A 27549-nucleotide genomic window follows, 5' to 3' on the forward strand; every position below is an offset into this window, starting at 1 on the left:
TGTGCATAAATATATGTATATTTAGAGAGAGTTATATATATCTTTATGTATATATATTTATATTTATATTTACACATAGCTATATGTATATTATATATATTTAAATATATGAGAATATATTTAAATATATGTGTATATATATGTTACTATATGTTTATATAAATATTATATATATGTATATATTTATATATACTTTTCTTTATATATATTTATGTTTATATTTATATTTATAAATAACTATATATATCTCTATATATATTTATATATATTTTCACATTTGTATTTACATATAATTATATATTATATATATTTAAATATATGAGAATATATTTAAATATATATACATATATTATTATATGTTCATATAAATAAAATATATATGTGTGTATATATTTATATATACCTTTACTTATTAATATAATAACAACATAATATATTATATTATATATATTATGCATGCATATGATGATGTCAGGTGTCTAGGGCATTCTAGGGTTTGTGAAATTGACTAAGGCAGGGGTGAAGCACAGGGAAACTCCATGCAGCTAACGCCATTCAACAATCACTCAAGAAAGTCTAAGGCAGTTGTATTGTTATTGGTATTCACTAAATGTGTGATCTGCTGTGCTTATGGCGCAAGGTGTACAAAGTCATTTGTAACCTTGCGTCTATGATCTTACGTACTGCTGTTGTTGATAAACAAGCAAGGTCATTCTTGGAATCTCACTTGTGGCGCTTGGAGAGATAACGGTTTGCCTATGTGTAGGCGCAAGTTGACGTAAATGCTGTATAATCTAAGGCACACTCAGTATACACTACAGGAAGGAACAAAGAAGCGCAACTTACCTTTATCTATGTTAACCTCGGTTTGTTGCTGTGCATGCTGGGTTAGATTAAGTGGCGCCAACTCTCTACTGCATTGTGACTGTGAATGAATGTGGCGCAAGTTAAGTTCAGTGTGAAAAATTTTAAGGCAACTTACAGTGTGACACAGGTAATTCCATCAAGGCGCCAATTCAAGTCTTTCATGGTCCAAGGAGAGAGAACGGCCATGCACATGGATGAAAGTAAGGCGCAACTTCTCTCCTCCTGTGTTAGCGCAACTTGGTTAATATGTTAACTAGGAGTGATAAGAGACACTACTGGAATCTATCCTTTGGCGCAAGTTGGCTGAGATGAAAATGAAGCTAAGGCAGTTTGTCACACTCATATACTGAGAAGAATTTAAGCGCCACTTGAAGACTATCCAAGTTAACCAGGGTTAGTTTATGAAAAGCCTATAAATACCCATGGATTTTGTTCACATTTGTAACACTCTCCACCACCTTTATGGTGGAATGGCTTTGTGCCTTGCACACTACTACACACAAATAAATCATAGCTTAGTTTTGTAATATATATATTTAGAAGCTAGGGTTTGTGAGTGTACGTAGTAGTAGCCATTGTAGCCAACCTTCGGGTTTGGATTTATAGCACCTTCGAGGTATTTATCAATATACAGATATACCTTGGAAAATATTGTGTGTTGGTTTAATATTTTCATATCCTCAGAAACCGACCTAATAAATATCCGGAACACGAAACCCATTACAGGACTGCAATTTATTTATCCGCAAGATTCGAAAGAATTTTAAATTGTAGTGAGTATCGTATTCAACCCCCCCTTCTACGATACTTTGGACCTAACACAATCTATGTGTAATTTTAAAAATTTACACATGTATTTGAAACAATATTATACAACTAGAACAATTTATAATGGATTCTTCTCTAATTTTTATACAGGGTACCTTAATATCATATTGTAGTAATTTTATTTTTAAATCTGTTTGACGATTCTAAAAATAACTTTTTCAATTATGTGTTTCGATAATCATTCTCTTAATTATTGTTAGAGATGGCAACGGGTCGGATCGGTTCGGATATCTGTATACCCAAACCCGAACCTGAAATTTAATATTTACAATAATGGCCGATGCACAAGCACAACAAATACCTATCTAATATTTGCAATGTATTAAAACAAGACCACCAAAATTGGTTTTTATTATTTATTAAAACTAGTTGAGAATCCGCGTGTTGCGGTGACCTATAAAATTTATATTTATTTATTTAATATTAATATTTGTAGAATGTAATAATTTTGTGGATATTTATAAAAAAAATATATTAATGATTCAAAATTAATATTTGTAGGATAAAAATAATTTTATATTATAAAAATCTTGATGTAATACCAATACTAATATATAAAATTGTAAAATTTGATTATAATTCATGGTGAAAAATGAAAATAAATTCCTACACGTAATTAACAATTTAAAGCACGACGAATCTTAATTTTATTATTTATTTTTTTGAAAAGTAATCATGTTCTTACATTGTCACCTTCCTCCAGATTTTTTGGATTGATTGTGCACGAAAACATTAAACTTAAATCCGTGAGATAGCGGTCTAAACTATCCATACTTGTAACAACTTTTATTTTTTAATACCGTATAAACAACCAACCCTTAAAAGTTGCTTAAACGGAGCAAACAGATAATGCATGAATAATATTTTCCTGTATACAAAGTAAAACATATACAAATTAACAACAACAAAGATGTCCGATAAAAAAATATTATAAAAGAATAACTAATAAACATACATAACTAATAGTTAATTTATTGATATCATCCATCAATATCATGTAAAGACTGTATTCTTCTCCCGTGTTTGGATTTGTCGACTCCCACATAGCGGTCTATAACTACCTATGCTTGAAACAACCTATATTTTTGTAATACCATATAAACAACCTTCATTTATCGTTGCAGAAGCAACAATTTTTATTTTTTTAATACCTTATAAAAAGCCTTTATCGTTGCAGAAGAACGGCACCACCGAGTTAGAAATCGAGCAAGAGAACTATCACCAGTAGAGGTGTGGTTGTGGTATTGAGAGACAGGAGGTTGTGTTTAGATGATCCAAAACCCTACCACCTATATGGCTATTTATAGGTGCAGAGAGACTTGTGTGCTACTCTTTCCCATAATTAAATAATCTGAAACAAAATCAGATTAAAACTTTCAAGCTACTATATTCCATAAATAATCTGAAACAAAATCAGATTCTGAAACTTGCTTTTAATATATACGAATCTAAAAAAAGTGGTTTTAATTTTTGATATTTTTCATCCGAAAATTCCAGAAACTTAGAAAAATAGAACGGAGCGATGTGAGAGACGCCACCTACACGCCCTCGCTTATCCTTTATATAGAAACAAAATCAGTTTTAATAGAAACAAAATCAGATTAAAACTTTTCTCCTTTATATAAGTATATGGATTTATTTGTAGAAAAGTGACTAAGCGGAGTTGAACTCTGCTTAATTGTACATGAAGTAACTTGCTATGTTTCTTGTAATGACAAAAGCATTGGCTTGCTGTAAACATGAGAGCTAGTGCTTTCTTAATTCCCCAACATCAATGAAAATCTTGTCACGACCATCATCACTGCAGGAAAAAAAGGGACTTCAATAGCTGGTTCAGAATTCCGACTCGACAACATCGATATCTTCTCTTTCAATATCCTCGAGATTGTCTATAGAAATAATAATGATGTTAATTAGATGGAACTAACATTCTAAGGATAATTAAAGATGTGGTGAAGATTAGCTTACAATAAGCAAACCATCATACTTATGCAAGTGCGGAGTTGGCACATCTATTAATAAAGTACTCTCAGAAAAGTAAATCCATTGTAAGCCGAAAAACTATGTAAGTTGATTGACGCAGCTTTCTAGCCGATATATATACATGTACAAGCATATAAGTACAATCATGATTAACAAACAGATTTACCTTTTTTGTGATTCCTTGCTCATATCTTTTATTCACACTGTTGGGCCTCCAGCCCAAGAAGGCCAAGCGTACAAAGAAGGAAGGTTCTAGAATTAATAGGATATTATATATAGGAGTCTTAGATCTCATAATAAGGGGTTGGAAATTAAGAGAAAAGAGCCTCCCTTGTAATATCTCAACATTTGGCGCTAGAAGGAGGGGCTCTTTTCATCCAACCACAAAAAATACACATACCCAAAGTATACATACAGATCTAACCACATCGGAAAATTGTGGATCTCGGAATCCATGGCTGAAGGCAGCAACATAATCCGGAAAAGCATGACTCCTTCATAGGTGGAGGTGGGAGCGCCTCAAATGAAAATGATAGTAGGAGGGGACAAATCCACCATGGCAGATGGAATGAAGGAGACGATGCAAGCTCCAAAAACGTGAGAGGTGCTGGTAATTGAGGGGAGAAGCACTGAAACGCATTAATTTGTTTTTGAACAGCTGTTTGAAATTGAAGGAGAAAGTGAGCCTCACGGTGGACCAGCTCAGTCGGATCCCACCGGAGGAGGTAGTAGGCGACGTCGCCGCACACGCGGTGGAGACGCCGCAAGAGCAATTGAATTGTAAAGCGATCAGGAGCGAGCTTGAGGCCTTTGACCGCGAACGTAGGTGGATAGAGTTCCAGATGAACCAAAAGTGTGAGACCGAGAAATGGAAAGGGGAGTTTGCAAAAAAAAAAAAAAGGATGAGCATGTTGTTTCAGCAAAGTATTAAACGGAGGATTACGAATGCTCTGGAAGGGAGGATCTCGTTGGCTCATATAGTTCATTCCCTCGTAAGAAAAAGGCATCATCAAACGATTGGTCCGAGGATGAGGATTTGAAGGAGAATGGCTCAAACAAAAGTTGTTCGTCAAAAGTGGTGAAGTTGTGAGCTGAAATGGCGGCTCTTAGGGAATTAATGAAGACACAGTCTGGAGGCTAGAAGTCCCCAGTGATAGTCTATTATCGGAGGATATTGAAAATGCGAAAATAGATATGCATTTGAAAATACCCTCGATTGAGCAGTTCGATGGAACCACTAATTCGTTGGACTTTATCAATATGTCCGATGGAAGAATGAGCTTTTTTGGACATGCTGAAATAGCAAGGTGCCGTTTCTTCTGTACATGCCCCAATGGTACAACGCTTGAATGGTTCAACAACTTGTCAGATTGCTCCATAGAGTCGTGGCGAGCGCTAAAAAGACAAACACATGGGCTTTTCATCTCTACAATGGACAGGAAAATCGGAGCAGTGAATGCCAGTAAGGCAGCCTGCTACGACACCACAGCACCGCCGAACGACGCTGTTCCGACAGTCACAATCACTCTGATTAGCCTTAACTCGTCGCAAGTGGTGTTGAGGCGTCACCTGACGCGGAGGCTCGTTGAGATCGGCGTGATCAATTTGTTCTCTGTTCCCTGCGACTTCAACTTTTGTCAATATTGTGGAGCTATGTGCCATCGCAGCGGCTGACCTACGCGCCGCCAAGATCAGAGATCCGACATGTGTCTCATTCTCGCAAACTGTTGAACCAAAAAACTTAACAGATCTCGTGAAGTTCATCAGTTCACCAGCTCATCAGTGTTTTAAAATTAACTCACGGAGCATCCTTAAAAGTCAGAGCCTAAAGCGTTGGTAAATCCAGCTTGTGAAGTGTCCAGTCTGTGAAGCGTGCTACCTATGAAGCGTTTCTCTGTGAAGCATTCCCGCTTGTGAATCATCCTTAAATACAGCTCTTGGAGCATTCTTAATTGCCCTTTGAGCGTCCAATTTTTGAAGCATTCTCGATCACTCTTTGAGCGTCCAACTTTTGAAGCATTATTAATTGCTCTTTGAGCGTCCAACTTTTGAAGCGTTATTATCAATTGCTCTTCGAGCGTACAATTTATGAAGCATTATCAATTGCTCTTTGAGCATCCAATTTTTTGAAGCATTCTCTATTGCTCTTTGAGCGTCCAATTTTTGAAGCATTACTAATTGCTCTTTGAGCGTCCAGTTATTGAAGCTTTATTAATTGCTCTTTGAGCGTCCAAATTTTTAAGGCGCTCCTCTGTGAGGCGCCATGCCTGTGAGGCGTTTCGCTTGTAAGGCATCCTGCTTGCGAAGCGTCCTTAAATACAACTCTCGGAACATTTTTAATTGCTCTTTGAGCGTCCAATTTTTTAAGCATTCTTAATTGCTCTTGAGCGTCCAATTACAATTCTTCAATACAAATTACAAATTACAAATTACAATTCTTCAATACAAATTACAACTTTTCAATACAAATTACAAATTCTTAAACGGCATGTTTTTGACGTATCCTTCAATACATATTACAATTCTTGGAGCGCCCAACTCTTGGACTCTAAGAGCTCTCTTAGACGATGATATTACAGTGGATAAACACTTCACCAAGTCATGCTGTGGAGGCCTTAATGGAATTCAAGAAAAAATAAATTTCAGAAAGAGTTATCTTCACTGCCTCTTCAAATCAAGGCTTCATCGCATATTTAGACTCCTTGTGATGATGACATGAGTACTCCTCTCCATCATGGCGATGACATTTCCAATCTCTGTCAGCAACAGCTGAAACGTTACTCTTTTTATATTGGAATGCATATCTAAAGATCTGCATACATCTAAAATGGTTCAATGATCAGCCTCATCGCTTCAGCGGCTCTAGTTCATTATGTCAACAGCTTCCTTGACGTCAAATGGCATCTTCGCTTCAGCGCCTCTGCCTCCTTCAACGGCTCCTCAAACGTCCGAAGCCCTAGTCATCAATGACTTCCAAGGTTATGAAGCTCCTTGCCTTATAGGAGGATTCCTATTAGTTGCGACTTTCAAAGCTACCAATCTACTTCCAACTCTCAAGTTCTCGAAAGCTTGCAACGTGTCACCGGGTGGCTCTGACTTCCTAGTTGTTCAGATCTCCCGTGAAATTTATCTAAACAATTATTAAGTAGAGTTTCTGGAAAATGGTTCAACAGCTCCACACGAGTCTTAGGTTTCACGCCCCAAGGCTTCATCTGCCCCAAGGCATCACCTCCAAAGATAAACCCGACAATCCACATCTAAAGATCTGGTACTATGTTGGAGGGGGACTAATGTTGGGCCTCCAGCCCAAGAAGGCAAAGCGCACAAAGAAGGAAGGTTCTAGAACTAATAGGATATTATATATAGGAGTCTTAGATCTCATAATAAGGGGTAAAAGAGCCTCCCTTGTAATATCTTAACACACACATTTTTATATACCAAACAGAGCAAACTAAACTGATTTAAATAATATAAAACCAAACTTTTAGCCACACACCAGTGAGTATGTAGTATACATGTATTTCACCCTAGAAGATTCCAAAACAGCTCAAGAAAAGACGCCTTTCTCTTAGCGACTTATTTCAATTTGGGATTTAATGACTAATATCATGGGGTCATATGCATACTCGAATGAAAGATAGAAAGAATGATAAGTCATAGGGGTGAGAGAATGATAGAATTCAATTTCACCACACAAATATATGATAAATATTTTTATTGAAATTCTTGTAATCCCTTTATAAATCTTGCCACTGGTATGTCAAAATAAATTATAAAGAACTCTGAAGAAGCAGAAAAATAGAAACCCCACGGATATGTCAAAATGATGATACTTTCTGGATGTCTTATGCAAGAACACCATCTGATATCAAACCACTCACAAGTGATTAAAGGTGTAAAGGCTCGAGCTTTGTCTGGACATAAAAACACAATAATTAGGGGGAGATATCATTACTGAGCAGATACGCGCGGTTAAAACTCGGACCTGCGACTCAAGTCTCTGGAACACGCTCCTCTTTAAAAATCTTCACCGCAGCCTTTCAAAATCAACAGCTTATACGAATTTTGATCCAACGGACTGGTCAAAAAGAGATAGATACAATCAACTGCAAATTAGTGCATAATTTAAAATATCACCACTAATACAAACATATCGTGAACAAAATTCAAAATATTATAGCACCCAAAATCCTATGGTTCCCGAAAATTTGATTCACATAAATTATCTAATTTTCTCTCATATGTACCTATGTACCTATGTACCTGCAGATATTGACAAAAACCACACCAAACGGCAAATCCCATGATAATTGCGTGAACTGAGAGTTTTAAAAAGGCAACTTATCAGCGTAGAGCAGCGTCTAATGTTCTCAGTGGGTGAACTGAGCTTGAATTAACACTGCCAGCCCTCTGAATTTTGGCGCGGAGCATTGCCATGATCTCCTGGCATAAATTCTTTTAATCAGAAAGAACTCTGATTCGCTTGAGCACCATTTGCTACCATGCCACTCAAGTTGGAATTCAGTGATGCATTCCTTGTGCTATACACTGCAATTGAAGAACGGACTTAGAACGTCACATGCATATAGGTCTTTGTTCAAATACAAACTAATAATACAAATACCAATAATATATTTAAGACTGCTTTTGAAAATGTATTTAGGTGCAAGAGTATGGTGAATCAACCACTGACCTTGCTCATTATAATCAACATTAGAAGCTAATAAGCTGTTCTCAACGAACTCGATATCCTGAAGCTCAGGATGCGTCCGAGCTGATTTAACATCAGATTCATCCTTTTTCATTCTTGTGATCCATAAGCTTCATCCTGAATTTAGTAGGAGAAAAAAGACCAGCCTGCTGCATAAAACCCATTCATGGAATTGAAAAGTGAAAGATATAATTGTAATCAGAAAATACTAAAGATTCGCCCATGAGCAACACTTTATAAAGACCTAGCAAACCATTCATTCAAATACCAAATAGTCACAATTAAATTCCCACCAAAATTTGTTTTTTTTTTGATTAAAACCATCGCAGTCAAACCATGTTTTTCATACAGAGTGATAATAATGTGGTGACAACTCTATTTCAAAAGAGCACACATATATTGAAATACATACATATTATTGTTAAGCAAAGGGAGAGTACCTGAAGTTTGTGAATTCTCTCCTACTCCATGGCTAGATAAATGAGCTTGATTCTAGTGCATATCTTTCTCACTCACCTGTAAAAGGTGATAGAGAGAAGAGATTGGTTTTAAAGTCCACGAAGTTGGCTTTTTCCAAAACAAAAAAAAAAAAAAGCGACAAGAATGTTTGGAATTTCTAAACAAGATTTTGAGACTGAATATATTCTATAATAGATCACATATTTACATGACACTGTCTTCTGCATGTCTGATTAATTTTTATCAAGATATTGTCGACAATGCTGGGAAAAAAAAGAAAGACAAAGCCAATAATTTACCTGCCCTGATGACTGATGAGTGACTAAGGTCAAGTGCTTCTGCATAAAATCACTATTTGATTTAAGGGAAGAGAATTCTCACGGTACAGTGAAACATTTCAAATTGAATCAATGTAAAGAAGATTCAATTCAATTCATCAAACAAGTAGGGTGAACTCGTTTGATAGGGTCACTATGATTGCTTCTGATAGTGCCATTATACTTATGGTATAGCATGATCCATGTTAAGGGTATCTTAGAGAGCTGCTAATCATTATCCCTTTCATATTTTTTTTCACAGGAAATTGATTTAATAATTTACTTAACTGTGGATTGCGGAAACGTAACCATCTTCTTGGTGTGACCCCATGTCTTGTTTTAAAATTTCTCAGGCCACAATTGTACAAGAATAATCAATACATTAATCAGAAAGCATTATTATTATATCACAATGTCAGCCTGTACCAATTCCACTAAGGCTGTTGCTAAAAGACAGCAAGGTAGTATCTTGCTAAGGTACTTGCCTTGTAAAATTCATTAAACACTTCTTTGTTAACTATCTCGCTATAAATCTCAACGATCCCATTCACTGCATGCCTGGAGACAACACATAAGTTTTCCATTTGAAACAGCTTTGGCAGCTATGGATCTGGCTCAAATGTTACCTTTCTCTTCCTGTCAGTATCACTTATGTTTGAATCGTATGTTGACATCCACAGAATTCTGGTAATCATTTTCTAAGAGGTAATTCAGATCCGGGCAGCTTTCAACCACCTGAGCAAATGGATTAGTATTAAATACACAAGTGTAACTCAAGCCTGATTGGACTTATACGTGGGTTCGTCTATTACTCACTGGAGGAGTAAAAACATGCAATTGGATATGAGTGATGGACACGTCAAAAGAGGCGGGCAGAACTGAAAATAGAGCTAGCCAGTTGTTTGGGCTAAAAAACATCTAAATACGTACAAAAGCTTAATATTGGAGCATCAGCTGATTTTAGAAAGTTAAGTCTCTGGTGCGTATATGCATCTTTGGCAATTAATCGGCACCTCACATGCTCTTTATTTAAATAAATAATATTTATTATTTCACTTAAAATGTTAAAGTGTGAACCCTCCCATCATATTCATATCCACCCCTATATAAAGGCCTCACTCCACCCTTTAACAAATGTGCTTGCCTTGATATCACTTGAAACACTGCGTATACATCTTTGTTTGTGAATTTGTGAGAGATAAAGAAAGCGAGACTTAAGTGTAAAGTAGCTTTCAAGACTTCTGATAGCCTGCACAGCCACCAAACAATCAGATTTGATCTCCACCCTCTCCCAGTCACTCCAGCTTAATGCTTCCTTGATTTCCATTGCCTCTGTCCATTCTGCAAAATTCAGCCCCTGATAAACTCGAGTCTTGGCCTGTATATTAGTTGTCTCCATTCCAGTCACCAGCTATCAATCCAACAGCAGCAACTTCTCCTCGGGTTGCACTTAAAATTTGCAACAAACCATCATCCAGGTATTTCATCGCCACCTTGCTGAATAAACCATTGTTATTGAATAAATAGCAACACCTCTTCATTTACCATATAATCATCTCTTTATAATAATTACTTCTCTTTTTGTTCCTTGTCTTTTCAGCTTCTGCACTCAACTGGAAAATAAAAAAACCCATATATCACCCCAGGCTATCAGTTCTCTCGGCCGGGCCATCCAACAAAGCGATTAGGAGTTTCTTGGCGACCCTTTGGATTATTAGGTATATATGTTACTACATTTTTTTTGTTTGTTTTGTAATGAATTCTTTGTGGGGGTTTTGAGCCTTTTATCATGTTTAGTTGTTATGGAGTTCTTGATTTGTTAGTGTATCAATTAGTATGTATGTACATGTAGCTAGGTTATATATATTTATTCTGTTATGATTGTACAGATGTTTTGAGTTTCTTGAAATCTATGTATATATTTAATCTTGACTATAAGAACTTGTCAAATGATTTATACGTGGAAAATGATTTATACGTGGAGCAAGAATTGAATTAATTGAAAATGCTGAGGGCATGGTGCATTATGTTTTCGGATATGGCACTCGTATCATAGGAGTATAGGAGTTTTCTTGGTCTAAGCTAGGTGTCTACTTTGAGTAAAAAAATAGATTCTATAATTTTCAGCTTGTATACATGGTTGTCCCTACATTTTGCAACAAGCAAGAATCATTATGAAAATATTACCTGTGTTGGGTCTTTTTTTTCTTAAAAAAAATAATTTAACACACTCACCCGTGTATGCATGCATAATTTTCTGCACATCTTTGATCTCCAGAGAATATCTGTTTGTTTAAAATGTATACGGGTTTGAAATTCTAGCACATGTTCCCGCACATGACTACAACAAGAAATTCTCAGCAGATATTATGATTGTTTTATTATATTTTTTGCGTTGCAAATTTATATTTGGTAATTAGGTAGTTTTATTGACTATATGTGCCTTTTACTTTCTTTCTTCAGAGTTTGTATATTTTTACGCAACAACAAAGAGATGAATGATCACGAAGCTAGCACAAGCGGCATCAAGAACGAAATTGAGTTGACTCAATTTCCGTTCAGGCAACAGAGGAATGATCACGAAGCGAGCACAAGTGGCACCAAAGATGAAACGGAGCCAACTCAATTTTCAGGTATGTACTGTAAGTATTACTTACCATTACTATTGTTTATCAATCTCATCATGTAAAGTATGTTAATTAGACTTTTCTGGTGTACAGTTGAGAACTACAGCGATAGTGATGAAGATTTTGATCGATACTCATATGTATATGAGATCGATGAAAACGCCGAGGGACAAGTTATATCATCTGCTCCTTCCAATGTACAGGTTCCAACTCCCCCTGTTATCATACCACCGGCTCATGTTAACCCCCCTCCTAACCGTCATTCGTTTCGTGTCATAACTTTTATTTTTTGCATATGTCTTCTTATTTCATCTGTTTTTTTTATATCGACATATGTGTACATAAAATTGACTTCACATAAAGTTGTCCTCCAACCTTCCACAGCAAATCTTATTAGTTTTAGTGCTAATAATAGCCATAGACCTTTTAATGTCACTTTTTCGTATTCATTCTACAATCCAAATTATGAATATAATTTGGATGTACATGATGGGACAGTGGTCCTCGACTCTCTCCTTCTACCTAAACGCCTTGCAACTAGCTTTAGGGATTTGTCTCTCCAACCTCGTCAACAGAAAGATGTTGATTTCAATTTTTTCACTAAAAATCCCGATTTGAGATTAGATAGTGACACGGAACGTTTATCAAGAAACAACCGGTATTTTTTTAAACTCACTGTTAAAGTTAGAATGAGAATTTCTCTTATTTATTTTCCCCTATCATTTTACAGTTCTAAGGTGAATACATGCCAATTCAGAGTTGAGGGTCAACCTCCTACGGGATCTGTTCCCATAGAAAAAATTAGTTGTCAATAAAAATCATTCTAGTTTTGACGGTGGGCTTAAAATAATACCGGTTGTTTTTTAATAAATCTTCTGTATCCCCTTCAAAATCTAAATCTTTTGTTCATAAATCATTTTTTTTCCCTCGGCGTTTCATACAAGGATATTCAGAAAGGAAATGAATGACTTAATCAAGGTACAACTTATACTACTCTAAGAAATTTTTTATGTAGTAAATATGACAAAAAACTAACTTCTCTCCATTAATAATTCTTATGCAGACGGAAAACTTGTGAAATTGATTGTGGATGCAACCATCATAGTCTCTCTTCTAGCTCCTTCCTTAGAGTTTAAATGTCTGGGAATTCATTGTAAAGAGATTTTTTGCGTGAATGAATTACTGAGAAGGCTATTCAAACAAAGCTGAGTCAGTGAAGATCACACATGAATGGACTCCCATGCTATTATTTTGCAGATGGGCCATTATAATCAACAGTGCTTTGATTCAGCTTCATAGCTAGAATGGGCTTCAACTAGCCAATGTTGAGACTGAGAGAATGAGCCATGAATAAAGCCCAAGAATGAATAAACTGGAAGCCAATTATTTAATAACAAACTGAGCTTCCTTTTTGCATGCACGACTGCAGATTGACATGACTATGAGCCCTGTGTTTAATAATCACTTCCAAACCATTTCCAGATATATCATATATATTCTTCTATTACGAAACATGGCTGCCAAACATAAGCTCCCAGTTGTCTTATCATAATGAGCGTTTATATATTTAAAGCAATCTGAAAATACCCGACTGCTGAAAACAGCTGTATTGATGTTCAACCAGCCTTCTGTTGCCATTGCTCATTTGGTAATCAATTAGAATTTTAATATTTTATCGTCTCTTTTTTTAGCACAAGTACTGATGCCAAATATGACTTTCTTTGTCATGGAGCCTAGTGCATTAATATAACGTTTGTTATATATGATTCTGACATGCATTTATTTTAATTTTATCTTTTTATAAAATATTTTCTTTTTGAAGAAAAATTTATGTGTAATTTCGGTCAGCACAATCTATGTGTAATTTTAAAAATTTACACATGTATTTGAAACAATATTATACAACTAGAACAATTTATAATGGATTCTTCTCTAATTTTCATACAGGGTACCTTAATATCATATTGTAGTAATTTTATTTTTAAATCTGTTTGACGATTCTAAAAATAACTTTTTCAATTATGTGTTTCGATAATCATTCTCTTAATTATTGTTAGAGATGGCAACGGGTCGGATCGGTTCGGATATCTGTGATACCCAAACCCGAACCTTAAATTTTTCACCAAACCCGAACCCGAAACCGAACTCGAACGGATTTGAAAAACTAAAACTGAACCCGATCCAACGGATTTGGATCGGGTTCGGGTTTTATCCAAACCCGAAAATTTGCAAATTTTTTTTTGAAAATTAACTACAAAACACCTGAATCTGAAAAATGCTCGAATAATCCAGCAAACCACAATATCAAGCAACATGAATTTAAACATTACACTCCGTGGAATACTCCATAACATCACACAGTACTTCATAGTTATAAAACAAACCACAATATCAAAGTACATTACAGATCTTATATGAAAATCAAACTGAAAAGTGGAAATTAAAGCTTGAAATATGCTCAGCAGTGGAAAGTGGAAGTTTAGTCTTGAATCTTGAAAATTGCTCGGCAGTCAGCACTGCTCCGGTGCTCCAGAGTCCATCCCCTAGTTCTTATAGCTGTGTGGTATTAACAGAAATCAGAAATAAATTACAAGATCATTCCATTACAATTTACAAGTAAATTCTTTATATATGTTACTATTTTACAATTTACAAGTGCTCCAGAGAATAAATATTTATATATGTTACTATTTTACAAAATGATGATTAATGTTGTTACGCACTAAAGCAGTATAGGTTCGTCAAATTATTAGCAAAATTGAAGATAGCCTTTAAGTTTTAACAATCACAGAAATAGGCAGTAGGCACATATGTTTACCTGCCGAGTCTCGCATGAATCTTTCAACTCCATGTCTTCATATATTGCTGCATATCCCATAGATGACTTGAACTTGAAGTTGAAGGCGGCGAGTGGTCAGTGATATGATATTAGGTATTCATGACTTCATTTGACTGTGAACTGAACTGAGGCGTGAGAGACTAAGGCTGTGTTCACTTCATGGAATGGAATGAGGGGAGAATGGAATGAAAATATATATAGACGTTTTAAGGAGAAAGAAGAAAGTATGAGATAATGATGACAAAATATGAATGTAGTTAATTTTTTTTGTGAGAAAGATTGTGAAGAAACATGATGTTGAAATGGAATGAGCATTCCTTCCAAAACATGTGGGTTAGAGTTAAAGTTAAAATAGTAAGGTTGGAATGATTGAAGGAATGACAATTATATACATTTTCTTTAATGAACACCATTTTAGAGTACAAAATTCATTACATTCTCCCTCCATTCCATTCACTCCAAGTGAACACAACCTAAGACTCTAAGAGGTCGGCTTGCTTTCCTTGAGTAATTGAATTTTAATTTTCACAATTACATGTATATATAATATATTAGTATAATATATAGTATATTGAATAATATTTATAATATATTAGTATAATATATAAGATATTGAATAATATATAATATATATAAAATATATATAATATATATTATTCGGATTTTTTTTTGGGTTTCGGGTTTGGATCGGGTTTGGATTTCGGGTCGAGTTTCGATACGGAATACCTAATATCCAAATCCAAATCCAAACTCGTTCGGGTCTAAAAATCAAATCCAAATCCAAATCCAAATCCAAAATATCGGGTTCGGTAAAATCCATTCGGGTCGAAACGGTCGGATATCCATTCGGATCGATCTTTTCTGCCATCCGTGATTATTGTGCTTATACCGTCTCAATTCTCACGTACCCCTGCAACTTTGTTCACTGGAATGTAATTATTAACAAGATAATTTGCAATTTCTTCTTCATAACATATACCTTTTTTAGATAAGCATGATTACATAAATAAATGGATTTCAGCATCAATTTACACATTGAGATGTAATTTACTATATATATATATATATATATATATATATATATATATATTATGATATTGAGATTCTTTTACCAAATTTGAAAATAGCACTAGGTTTTCAAAATTTAATAATTTAGATATTATAATCTATACTATACTATAACTAGCTTAAAACTCGTGCAATGCACGGACGATTATAATATTTATTATTTTATCGTATATATTTTAGATTTAACTAATTCTATTGAAAGTAAAATTATGATGGGATGATGTGATTATATAAAACTTTTACTTAATAGTTAAATTCGTCATATATATATATATATATATATATATATATATATATATATATATATATATTAATGACAATGTTAAATTATTTTTTACATGTTATAATTTAAGGAGACTCATAAACCCATATATAAACAACCCAAAAAACCTTTTAATATTTAGCTATTAATAATTAATAATATAGTATAAATCATATTATAAGTCAAAGGGAAGCGTAAACCCAAATTCCGATTCATAATACTAACCTAATTTAAAATGTTTTGGTTTAATAGACAATTAAAAATATATTATAACATGTTTTAAATTAAGGAAGTCCATGGATCGAATATGAACCGGTTTATCAAACTAAATCGACCGATCGACCGACAAAGTGAATATTTCATGTTTCGGTTTTAATAGTACAATAATATATAGTATAGATTTGTAATATTACTTTTAAATTGAGACCATTAGAGTATTTAAAAATAACATTAATATATTTGGTCGAAAAATATCACCATTTATTTATTAATAATTATATATTAATAATATTATATTTTTATATATGTCGCCCGTGTTAATTGTAGAAGATCGATTTTTTTAATTAGAAAATCTTAAAAATATAATGTGTTTTAGTTAAAAAGGTAATTACTATATTGCTCGATATTATTTTAGAAGATTGAATTTTTTTAGTTGAAAAATATAAAAAAGATAACATATTTTAGTTAAAAAGAATAATAGATTATATAGATAGTCCCGTATTTCGGCCCAAAGTTAAAAAGAATAATTAGTTAGATACATAGGCCGTATTTCAGCCCAGATTAGTTAAAAAGAATAATTGATTATATTGATAGTCCCGTATTTCGGCCCAAAGTTAAAAAGAATAATTAGTTATATAGATAGGCCCATATTTCGGCCCTAGTACCGACCGACCAAACTTTCAATATTTCGGCTTTAATAGTATAGTATAGATTAGTCAACATAGGTATAATAGTTGAGAAGCCGCTCCTTGCGGCGGCCTATAAAAATTATATTAATTATTCAATATTAATATTTATAGAATACAATAATTTTGTGGTTGTCTATAAAAAAGTATATTAATGATTGAAAATTAATATTTGTAGGATAAAATAAATTTTATATTATAAAAATCTTAATGTAATACCAATACTAATATACAAAATTGCAAAATTTGGACAATAATTCATGGTGAAAAAATGAAAATAAATTTCTACACGTAATTAACAATTTAAAGCACAACGAATCTTAATTTTATATGTGTTTTTTTTAAAGGTAATCATGTTCTTACATTGTCACCTTCTTCCAATTTTTTTGGATTGATTGTGCACAAAAACATCTAACTTAAATCCTTGAGATAGCGGTCTATATAACTACCCTTGCGTGTAACAACCTTTATTTTTTAATACTATATAAACAGCCTTCACTTAAAAGTTGCTTGAACGGAGCAAATAGATAATGCATGAATAATATTTTCCTGTATACAAAGCAAATCATATAAAAATTAACAACAACAAACATGTCACTAATAGTTAATTTATTAATATCATCCATCAATATCATGTCAAGACTATATTATTCTCCAGTGTTTGGATTTGTCAACTCCCACCTAGCGGTCTATAACTACCTTGCAACAACCTTTATAAATTTTAATACCGTGTAAACAACCTTCACTTATCGGTGCATTTACAGGTGCAGAGAGACTTGTGTGCTACTCTTTCCCATAATTAAATAATATGAAACAAAATCAGATTAAAACTTTCAAGCTGTTATATTCCATAAATAATCTGAAACTTGCTTCTAATATATCCGAAACTAAAAAGGTAGTTCTAATTTTTGATATTTTTCATCCGAAAATTCCAGAAAATTAGAAAAATTGAACAGAGCAATGTGAGAGGCGCCACCTACACGCCCCTCGCTTCTCTTTTATATAAATATATTGATTTGTAGTCGTACAAATTTATGTTTGTTTAGTTTTGTACTCTTTCACTATAAGTCTATAACATATCAAGAATGTTAAACAATTTAAATACTAAAAACACTCATCCTGTATTACAAGAATTTTTTTTTATCATTATCCTTTTAAATATAATTTATAATTAGTTGAAAAAAAGTCAAATTTCTATTAATAACATGTATTAATTATAAGTCTTTTTAACTCTAACATTTTATATTTCAAATTTTCAATACAAACACGAAACATATTCTAACTCTAATATGTTACACGACAAATATCTTTTTCCATACACTATAAAGATATGTGAAATATTAAAAATTTGATTTAAAATCAACTGAGTGATAAATTATCACATATTAATATTAGAAAAATATTTATATATAAATAATAAATTATAAAATCTAAATTATCATCAGAAAATAAAATTATTTGATTAACATGATTTAATTAAATCTAATTCATTAATATATAATACTAAGATAATATTAAAATTTATAATAAATTAAGAATTATATAGTCGTCCGTGGGGTAAAGGCTAGTATATAATTAAAGTTGAACATGTTCAAATTTCTCTTGAATTTTAAAGTTATACATGGTGTTCTACTAACATTATAGTAGCTTAGAAGAACACTCAAAAGAAATAACAATGCAACCAAGAAAAGAAAAGAAAAAACTCAAGACTATGGGGCCGTTTGGCTAAGTTTAAAAGAAGTGACTTCTACTTAAAAGTAAAAAAGTGGAAGAGGAGTGAGAAGTTTGTTTGGATTAGAGGTGTTTGGATGCGGTGAATTTTAAGTATTTAGGTGTTTGGATAACTTGACTTATAATAAATGGTAGATTTGATAATTTTAAACATAATTTTTTTTTCTATTTAAAAATATCAAACTATTATTAATATAAAAATCATTATTAAAAGTACATATTAAAAAATAAATTACTAACGAAAAGATAGGTGAGTTTTGTTTTACATGCAAGTAGGTAAGTTTTTGTTTTACATACGAGTTAAAAAAAAGAAGCTGAAAGCCGGGGAAGAGAAGTTAGACTTCCTAACTTCTCAATTCTTCTGCAAAAGCTCAAGAAAAGTTGGCATTACTTTTTTACCCAAACAGTCATCAAAATGTAGAAGTTGCTTTTTCATGGAAAAGAAGCTCTGCTTCTCAATGCCAAACACCCCCTATATATTATAAGCATTGTCACGCGCGTAATATACACATGGCCTTCCTCTTTCTAGTCATCTGCTTAAGTTTTAATATTTGTTGTTTGAAACTTGCAAGATCGAGTATCTGCAACTTTAAAAACCTCGAAGGAGAAACATGGACGTCATTGTCTTCTTATGGATAGAAAACTAGACGTCCATAAGAAATATGAACACATCTAAGACATCACACAAAAAACATCCTCATTGGTAACTTAAATCAAATATGTTACATATAATCAACTTCTGCCACTAAAACACAAAAAACCTATCATTTGATAACTAAAAGCTGATTCCGCAAGATAAAGATCATACAAGATAACATATGATTACTATGTACTACAAAACTCGTACATATATTTGGGATATTCACAGGATAGGACCTATCTATATTGACAGTTATAATTCATTCTGTTTAACACAATATCCAAGAAGAAAGATAAAGGAAGAGAGCTTGAGAAATTAGAGACTGAAACTGAGGAACATGTAATTGCATTACTCATGTCGTGCCCATACTGAGTTTTGCAATAACCTTATAACAACTCAAAAGTGCTAGTAGACAAACATGACTGATTGCTTAACAACCTCAGAACAAAAAAAAGCAAATAACAACCTTAGTACTACTCACAGGACATGACAAAATAGGAAAAGACAATAAACCAAGCAGCTGAGCTGGAAATTATGTGACTTATTTGAGCTTTCTTTAATACTCCCCCTCAAGCTGTGAATGCAGTCTGCAGAGTAGATCCCAGCTTTCCAAGATGTTGCTGATGATTCTCAAATGGTAGGATTTTGGTGATAATACCATCTACTTGCTCATTAGATGGTGTGTACTCAGTTTGGATAACCCCTTCTTTCAGTTGTTCCCGAACATAGTGGCAATCAATTTCAACGTGCTTGATTTTCTCATGCATAACCGGATTAGCAGCAATTGCAAGTGCTACCTTATTGTCGCATTTCAAAAGAGTTGGAGGTAGATTCTGCAATCCAAGATCTTTGAGAAGAGAAGTTAACCATTTGACCTCACATTCTAGCATTTTCTTTTGTTAAAGATTTTAAAGAGACTCTAAGATTATAGATTTTATTAGAAATTTCATCAATTATTTGTTTGCATTCAATCTTGGTAAGATCAGATGTATTGATGGTTTTTACTTGTCCATCTGGTTGAGATAGTATCAGTTTCATCTCCAATTGCCATCAAGGTCAAATTGACATGTTCTTCATTGTTAGAGTCTTCTCCATCAGCTGCCCAGTCACCACCCTCAGTTAAGAATGCCCTTTATTTATTCTGCTTGAGTAGATCAAATAATTTCTTTCTGTAATCTAGATTTTCAGATGAAGATCCCTTCTTCTCAGCAGGAGGCCTTCTACATTCACTAGAGGAATGCCCAGCTAGACCATAGTTGAAACACTTGAATTTTGATCTATCAACCATACTAGATGGTTTGGATTGATTTCCTCTATTGAAATGTCTAGAGATGACATCATTTCTTTTAAACTTGAGTTTGGAGAATTTTATTGCAAGAACAGCTAGATGTTCATCAAGATCATCAAGCTCATCTTGAGTTGCAGATTCCTCATTATCTTCAATGATTTTGCCTTTGTTCTTTCCAGATTCATTCTTTCTTTCACAAGCATTGCTGCTTGGAGCTTTACCAACAACCACAGATTTTAATGTCTTCTCCTCTTCTTCTTCCTTTTCAGCTACAAGGGCCACAGTCTTCTCCTTTATGGAGTTCTTTTCCAGTTCCTCATATTGCTGAATCTCAAGCTCATAAGTTTTAAGAATGCCATATAGTTTGTCCAGAGAGTATTCATTAAAGTTTTGAGCGCGTCTTAAGGCAACAGTCATAGGCTTCCAATCTCTGGGCAAGGCTCTTAGAAACTTGAGATTTGAATCTTTAACCAGATAGATTCTTCCATAGAGTTTTAATCCATTTAGCCGTTTTTGAAATCTGTTAAACAAATCATTTAGAGATTCACCAGACTTGGAGTGAAAAACTTTTATATTGCTGTACAAACAGCTGCATCTTGTTTTCTCTGACTTGGTTAGTGTCTTTACAGAGTGTTTGAATAGTGTCTTATACTACTTTAGCAGTAGGACAGTTGATAACACTATCAAACATATCATCATCTGTTAGGTCCAGATACGATTGTAGAAGGAGGGGGGGTTGAATACAATCGTCACAAAATAATCACGGCGGAATAATCTGATTGAAGTATCACTTGTTAATCAGATTTTAATTAATTAATATAATAATTTTTAAGTCGTTATACAATTAATATGGTTCGTTTTAATGTCCACTAGTTCGTAAAATAAATTTGACAGGAAGTATTCTAACTCGGCGGATTAAAACAACCGAGTGATCAAAGCACCAGAAAACTGTGGATATAACAATAGCAAGTTACAAACAACTTGAAAGTTTACAAGGCAATGAACAAGAACAAATGAAGAGGTTGAAGCCATATTTATAGGCAAACCACTTGAACTAGTATGACAAAGATAGCTATGACAACTCTAGGAAGTCCTATGACAATTTAAACAAGTGCTATGATATTTATATGAAAAGGTATGACATTTTGAAGCATTGTCATGGCACAAGTGGGAAGGTATGACAAACACAAGCATTGTCATACTCTCCCAAAATCGGTATGACAAACTTTAAGAGAAGGTATGACAATCAAAGCTTGGTCCCTAAGGTAGTGCGGCATGACAATGTAATATATTGTTATACCTACTGATTTCGGTATGACAATGTGTGATTGTCATGCATAGATCAGTCGGTATGACAATCAGAAAGATTGTCATGCCTTCTGCTGTAATGCATTCTACAAGGTGCGGTATGACAATCAATTAGATTGTTATGTCGTGCCTTAAATCAATAAAACACTTATATTCTTAATATAATTAATCCAATAATTATCCACTTAAATTATATTAATTATATAAATTCATAAATTAAATTAATTCGAGTGTGAATTAATTTAATAAATAAATTACATAACTTATATAATTATTTTGAGATGTGAATTAATTAATTGAATAATTATATAGTGCATTTTTTCAGCAGCAGGCCTTCTGACTTCCTTTAAAAAATCTGATTCTTTGTCTTGATTGAACTACCACCTATTGTTGATGCAGAATATTCAATCTGAGTAGCTGACACACAAATGTACTGTCTGGTTCATCTGTATCTAGCTGAATCAAATATTCTTTATCAATTAAACATTTGAGAAGTGGCTTGTTCGTCGAGTCTTTGTCTTCGTAGTTCTTCTTCATAAGTAGAAATAGTATGGAATCTTCTGAATAAATAAAGTATTAAAACTTTATACCTTCTGGACTTCTAGACGTGCTACAAAATATTATTTGAACACTGAGGCTTGAACATATTAATGAACTTCTTTCAGTGGTGTGCAGCAGCATCCTGAAATTCTTCAGACATATGATTTTAATAAATCACTTGACGTTCTTCGTACGGATTCCTTCAATAGTGCTTGCTATTTACTTAGCTCTCTTATAATAGTTGAGTTGATACCTCTTTAATTACAAATAGGCTAAACATATGCCTTTCAATCTTCCCCTATTTGTTTGCTAACATAACATGCAAATTATCGAGAGGATAACTCAACTAACTGATAAGACAAAGGATTAAACATGAATTGTAAATAGCAAAAAGTTTCTGGTATTTAATTAAACATTCACCAGAATTCAAAATAGTACATTTGATTACACAAGGATGTTCTTTCTGAACATATATAACAAATTCCTTATCAAATCTAAAGACCAACTTCTCCTTCTTCTATATCTGAACTGTGAAGGACAGGAGTTGATGATTCTTCTCTGGTTGGCATTTCTGATATAGTGGATTCACCACGCTTCTTACGTTCCCTTGCCAGAGCCAGTTGATGTAACACTTCCAATTCCACAGGGTCTTCATGGAAGTCTGATGGCTGAGATTTTGTAACACCCTTCATCCTCCGAAAGTATTGAGAAATATTTCTTCGGGTGCAGTAAGATAAGATCATATCATCAGCATCAGACTTGGCTTTAGAAGCGAAGCCCTTGGTTCGAAGTAGAGTGGATGCTAGAGCCAGTCGCTTGGCAGGATACTTTGGCAAGGCTCCTTCATTTAGATAGACGGTGCAGAAGACTTCCTTCTGAACGAACTTTACACAATATGGATTCTTAACAACCTGTGGACTATTGAAGACAACACAATCCAGTAGTTTGTCGCGAAGGAGTTCGTTCAGGTTGGAGCAACGTTTAACCTTGTTGCGAAGTACCCAGAGCTCAGATACAGAGAATGATTTAAGAAATTCAACAGACAATCTGAAAGAACTATTCCTCTGTGTATAGACAATTAGCTCCCATTCTTCTAGCAATCCCTTAACTGCCACAGTTAAGTATTCCAACTCTAAAGCAAAGGCATGCATAAAGACATCCTCGTCAGGGTTTACCTCTCGAAAATCGTAGATCAGAGATAAGAACTTGTTGTCATCGAAAGATTCCCTTTGAGGTCCATTAAAGATCCTCTTTGCAATGTCCCAGCTTTTTCCAACTTTCCTCCTTATATCAAGATTCTTCTGCTTGCAGGCAGCATCATAAATTTTTTGCTTTTCGATCTTGATCTGCTCTTCTGTTATCAACTTGTCCTCTAGAAGTCTTTAATAATCACGAAGCTTACGCTTCCTAGCTTCATTCTCAGCTTTAAACTTCCGGACATTCTCTTCATGTTCAGGATCAACAAGTTCTTCATCCTGAAACAAATAACTCTCATCAAATTTACCTTCTTCTTCTGCTTGACGATAGGTAGCATCGAAGACGTCATCATCATCCATGTCATTCGGATAATCATCATAATTGTCAGAATTGAAGACATTATTAGACTTTGAGTTCCTGAGGAGTTGATCCAGTTTACTGTCGATATCATCAAATTTGGCCATATAAAGTGCATGATTGGATCTCAATTCGACAGTTAACTCATGAATTTCTTCCTTAAGCTCATCCCTGGAAGAACTGGATGGCCTCTCATCAGCTTTCTTTTCTAGGGACGCCAACTGTGCACCCTTCAGCTTCTCATTCTCAGCAATCATGTCAAAGATGGAGAAATTAGTCATCCCGCGGACGGAGAAGAGTGGAAAAATTTTGATCGTCGATATCCATCATTTGCTCAAGATATTCGTAATATAAGGCTTGGCCTTGCAACCGACGGTTTCAACCCATTTGGCCCTACCGGGAAAAGAACATATAGTGTGTGGCCCATAGTAGTAGTTGTCTATAATCTTCCGCCATCAATGTGTATGAAAAAGCCCTATATGTTTATGACCGATATAGTGCCGGGTCCGAATAGCATTGGCAAAGATATTAATGTTTGTCTAAGGCCTCTCATTGATGAATTGAAGATATTGTGGAATACAGGAATTAAAACATATGATCAATCTTCGAAACAAAATTTTACAATGAGAGCGGCTCTTATGTGGACAATTAGTGATTATCCCGCTATGAGTATGATAAGTAGATGGTCGGGTAAAGGAAAATTAGGATGTCAAGTGTGTCTTGGAAGTGTGCAAGGGTTTCAATTAAAACATTGTGGTAAATGTAGTTTCTATGGCACGAACCGAATATTCCTTGAACCAAATGATCCACTACGTCGGAAAAGTAATTTGTTTGATAATACCAAAAGAAGATTGTTTCGTGGTCGTTTGTCCGGGGAGGGTGTAAAGGAGTTGCTTGACGGTTTAGTTTTTCCACCACCCGGAAAGACTAATGCAAAGGCGAGGAGTATCAGATATGGGGAAGAGCATCATTGGACTCATATTCCAATTTTTTATGAACACCCTTATTGGTCTTCACATAGTTTACGATATTCAATTGATATATATCATGCATACGGAAAAAAAAATGTTTTCGAGAACATATTTTTTACTATTGTGAATGCGAAAAAGTCAAAGGATCACAAAAAAGCAAGAGCGGATTGCAAGCACTTTGGTGTGTTACCTCATTTGTGGATCGATGAAAATGGCAAGTCACCCAAAGCACCTTTTTCCATTATAAAAAAACAACGTAAACTTTTGTGCCAATGGATTAGTTCACTGAAACTTCCAGACGGTTATTCCTCAAATATATCTCGTTGTTGTAATGTTGAGGAGTGTACATTTTATGGATTCAAATCGCATGATTGTCATATATTTCTTCAAAAATTATTGCATCTTGCAACTCGTGAGCTTTTACCGGCGCCTATTGCGGATGCTATCACGGCGATTGTGAATTTTTTCAAGATTTGTGCTCATCCACGGTTACAAAAACCGATTTGGAAATAATGGAAAAATCGGTTGCGAAGGCATTGTGTTTGTTGGAAACAATTTTTCCTCAAAGTTGGTGTGATTCGATGGAACACTTGGTTGCGCATTTGGCGGGAGAAATAAGACTTGCCGGACCTGCTTACTGGCATTGGATGTATCCAATTGAGCGTTTATTGGGGAAACTAAAACAAAAGGTCGGTAAGAAAGCAAGAGTTGAGGGTTCGATTGCCGAACGATATATGGAGGAGGGGATTGTCAATATTTGTTCTTTTTACTTTGCATCTGACTCGATTCACAATAAATTAAGTCGTAACGAAGTTTTGTTTGATGTACAAAAGACCGATAAATTAGAAATTTTTAAATATCCATGTGAATCTCTTGGAAAAGAACGAAGTCGATATTTGAATGATGATGAGCAATTATTAGTTGATGAATATGTTCTTCTAAACTCTCCTGAAGTTCAACCTTATCTAAGGTATGGTAAATACAATTTATGATAATTTTTTGTCAATACATTTTATGATAAATTCATGTTATTGACATTTATGCATTATTGTAGGAGGTACCAAGATCGAGTTATGAGACAACGTCCTCAGACAACGCCTCAACAATTAGATCATATTGTGAAAACTCGATTCAAAGATTGGTTTAAGAAAAAGGTTGAGAAACACGAGATAGACGGACCTCGTTTCATGGACTTGCTAGAAAGACCGGCATTAAAGGTCATGACTTTTGAAACTTGTCAAGTTAATGGATATAAATTTTCAACATCATCCGCATCCGGTTCCGGTGTTGTAGTTAAGGGAACTTTGCACGAAAATAATCTTGATTATTATGGTCAACTAATAGAAATTGTGAGGCTTATTTATCAAGGATGCAATCACGTATATTTGTTCAAATGTATATAGTTTGATAGTCTCGAAAATGGTGTGAGGATCGATAAAAATTGAGTGGTGATAGTTGATATAACTTCAAGATTGAGATCCAACGAAGTTTTTATTTTAAATAGTCAAGCCTCTCAAGTGTATTATGCTCCTAGCGTATTGGATCCACGAAGCCAAATATATACGGTGGTCAAATCTAAAAGTCGTCCGATTGATGAATCAACTATTGTGCAAAACGATATATAGGACGCTTTTCAAGAAGATAGATTTAATGCCGCTAGCTCATTTTCACTATTTGTTGATTTTGCACAATATGGACAAATACCATTTATTCTGCATGAAAATCAAGATGATGATTATGAAGAAGACGAATTGCGAGATGATGAAAATCAAGATGATGATGATGTTGAGCACAATGAAGAAGAGGAAGATGATAATGAAGATGATGATGAAGATAATGATGATGATCATGAAGATGATGATGAAGATGATGACGGTTTTGATAACTTTCAATGATGTTTAAATTTGTGTAATGATTTATAATGGTGTAATGATATACAATGGTGTAATGATATACAATGTTGTTTAGGTTGCTTAGTAATTTGGTTATGTATTGGTATTTGATGTTGGTACAGGATTGGTAATTGAAATTGCAAATTGAATCTTTTTTTTTCCAATTTTTGACCAGAAAACCGACCGATAGTACACATAACCGACCGTTTTTATCATAAGATGCCCAGAAAACCGAACACATTCTTTAAAAGACGGTCGGTTATGTGCCGGTCGGTTATATGGATCAGGAAACTCTTCTGGTTTAAAACCGACCACACATAACCGACCACACATAACCGACCGTGGAAGAATTTGGGTCGGTCGGTTTTACCAAAAAAAAGTCTATATATATTATGTTAGGTCCTATAAACTCACTATATAAAATGATATAGTGATCACAATCTGTAACACAGTATGACAATATAAGAGATTGAAAACAATAAACTCTTATTCACAAAGCTTGAATGGTTACAAAAACTCTCTCAGTGACTTATAATGTATCACTAAGAGCTGCTAGGGTTCTTAACAATATACTCGATAACTCAACTCATATAGAGTAACCCTAATCTGTGTTTATATAGACACAGTTACAAAATCAATCTCTGATTTGATATCCTATAAATCAGCTATGTATTCTATCAATCAAAGATTGCTCCAGTTTTCTGTTTAGTTTCCATAGTCAGCAAATCACTCCTCAGCTTCTATCCTTCCTTGAAGTAT

The 27549-nt window shown here is 34.1% G+C and overlaps 1 protein-coding gene and 2 long non-coding RNA genes across 3 annotated transcripts; 1 reads left to right on the forward strand and 2 right to left on the reverse strand.

Moving 5' to 3' along the window:
• Nucleotides 1-7212: 7212 nt before the first annotated feature.
• On the reverse strand, nucleotides 7213-9460 carry LOC108204094 (uncharacterized). Its single transcript, XR_001803622.2, has 5 exons — nucleotides 9148-9460; nucleotides 8830-8905; nucleotides 8372-8535; nucleotides 7664-8226; nucleotides 7213-7592 (listed from the first exon to the last, which is right to left on the reverse strand). It is a non-coding gene; the product is annotated as an uncharacterized LOC108204094 (long non-coding RNA).
• Nucleotides 9461-14061: 4601 nt separating this feature from the next.
• LOC135151756 (uncharacterized) lies at nucleotides 14062-14781 on the reverse strand. The gene is made up of 2 exons (XR_010290647.1): nucleotides 14611-14781; nucleotides 14062-14348 (listed from the first exon to the last, which is right to left on the reverse strand). It is a non-coding gene; the product is annotated as an uncharacterized LOC135151756 (long non-coding RNA).
• Nucleotides 14782-25410: 10629 nt separating this feature from the next.
• LOC135151492 (uncharacterized) lies at nucleotides 25411-26793 on the forward strand. The gene is made up of 3 exons (XM_064089972.1): nucleotides 25411-25868; nucleotides 25953-26115; nucleotides 26524-26793. The coding sequence occupies exons 1-3, from the start codon at nucleotides 25411-25413 to the stop codon at nucleotides 26791-26793; spliced, it is 891 nt and encodes a 296-aa protein (XP_063946042.1).
• Nucleotides 26794-27549: the final 756 nt, after the last annotated feature.

The sequence above is a fragment of the Daucus carota genome, chromosome 3, assembly GCF_001625215.2.
Source record: "Daucus carota subsp. sativus chromosome 3, DH1 v3.0, whole genome shotgun sequence".
NCBI lineage: Eukaryota > Viridiplantae > Streptophyta > Magnoliopsida > Apiales > Apiaceae > Daucus > Daucus carota.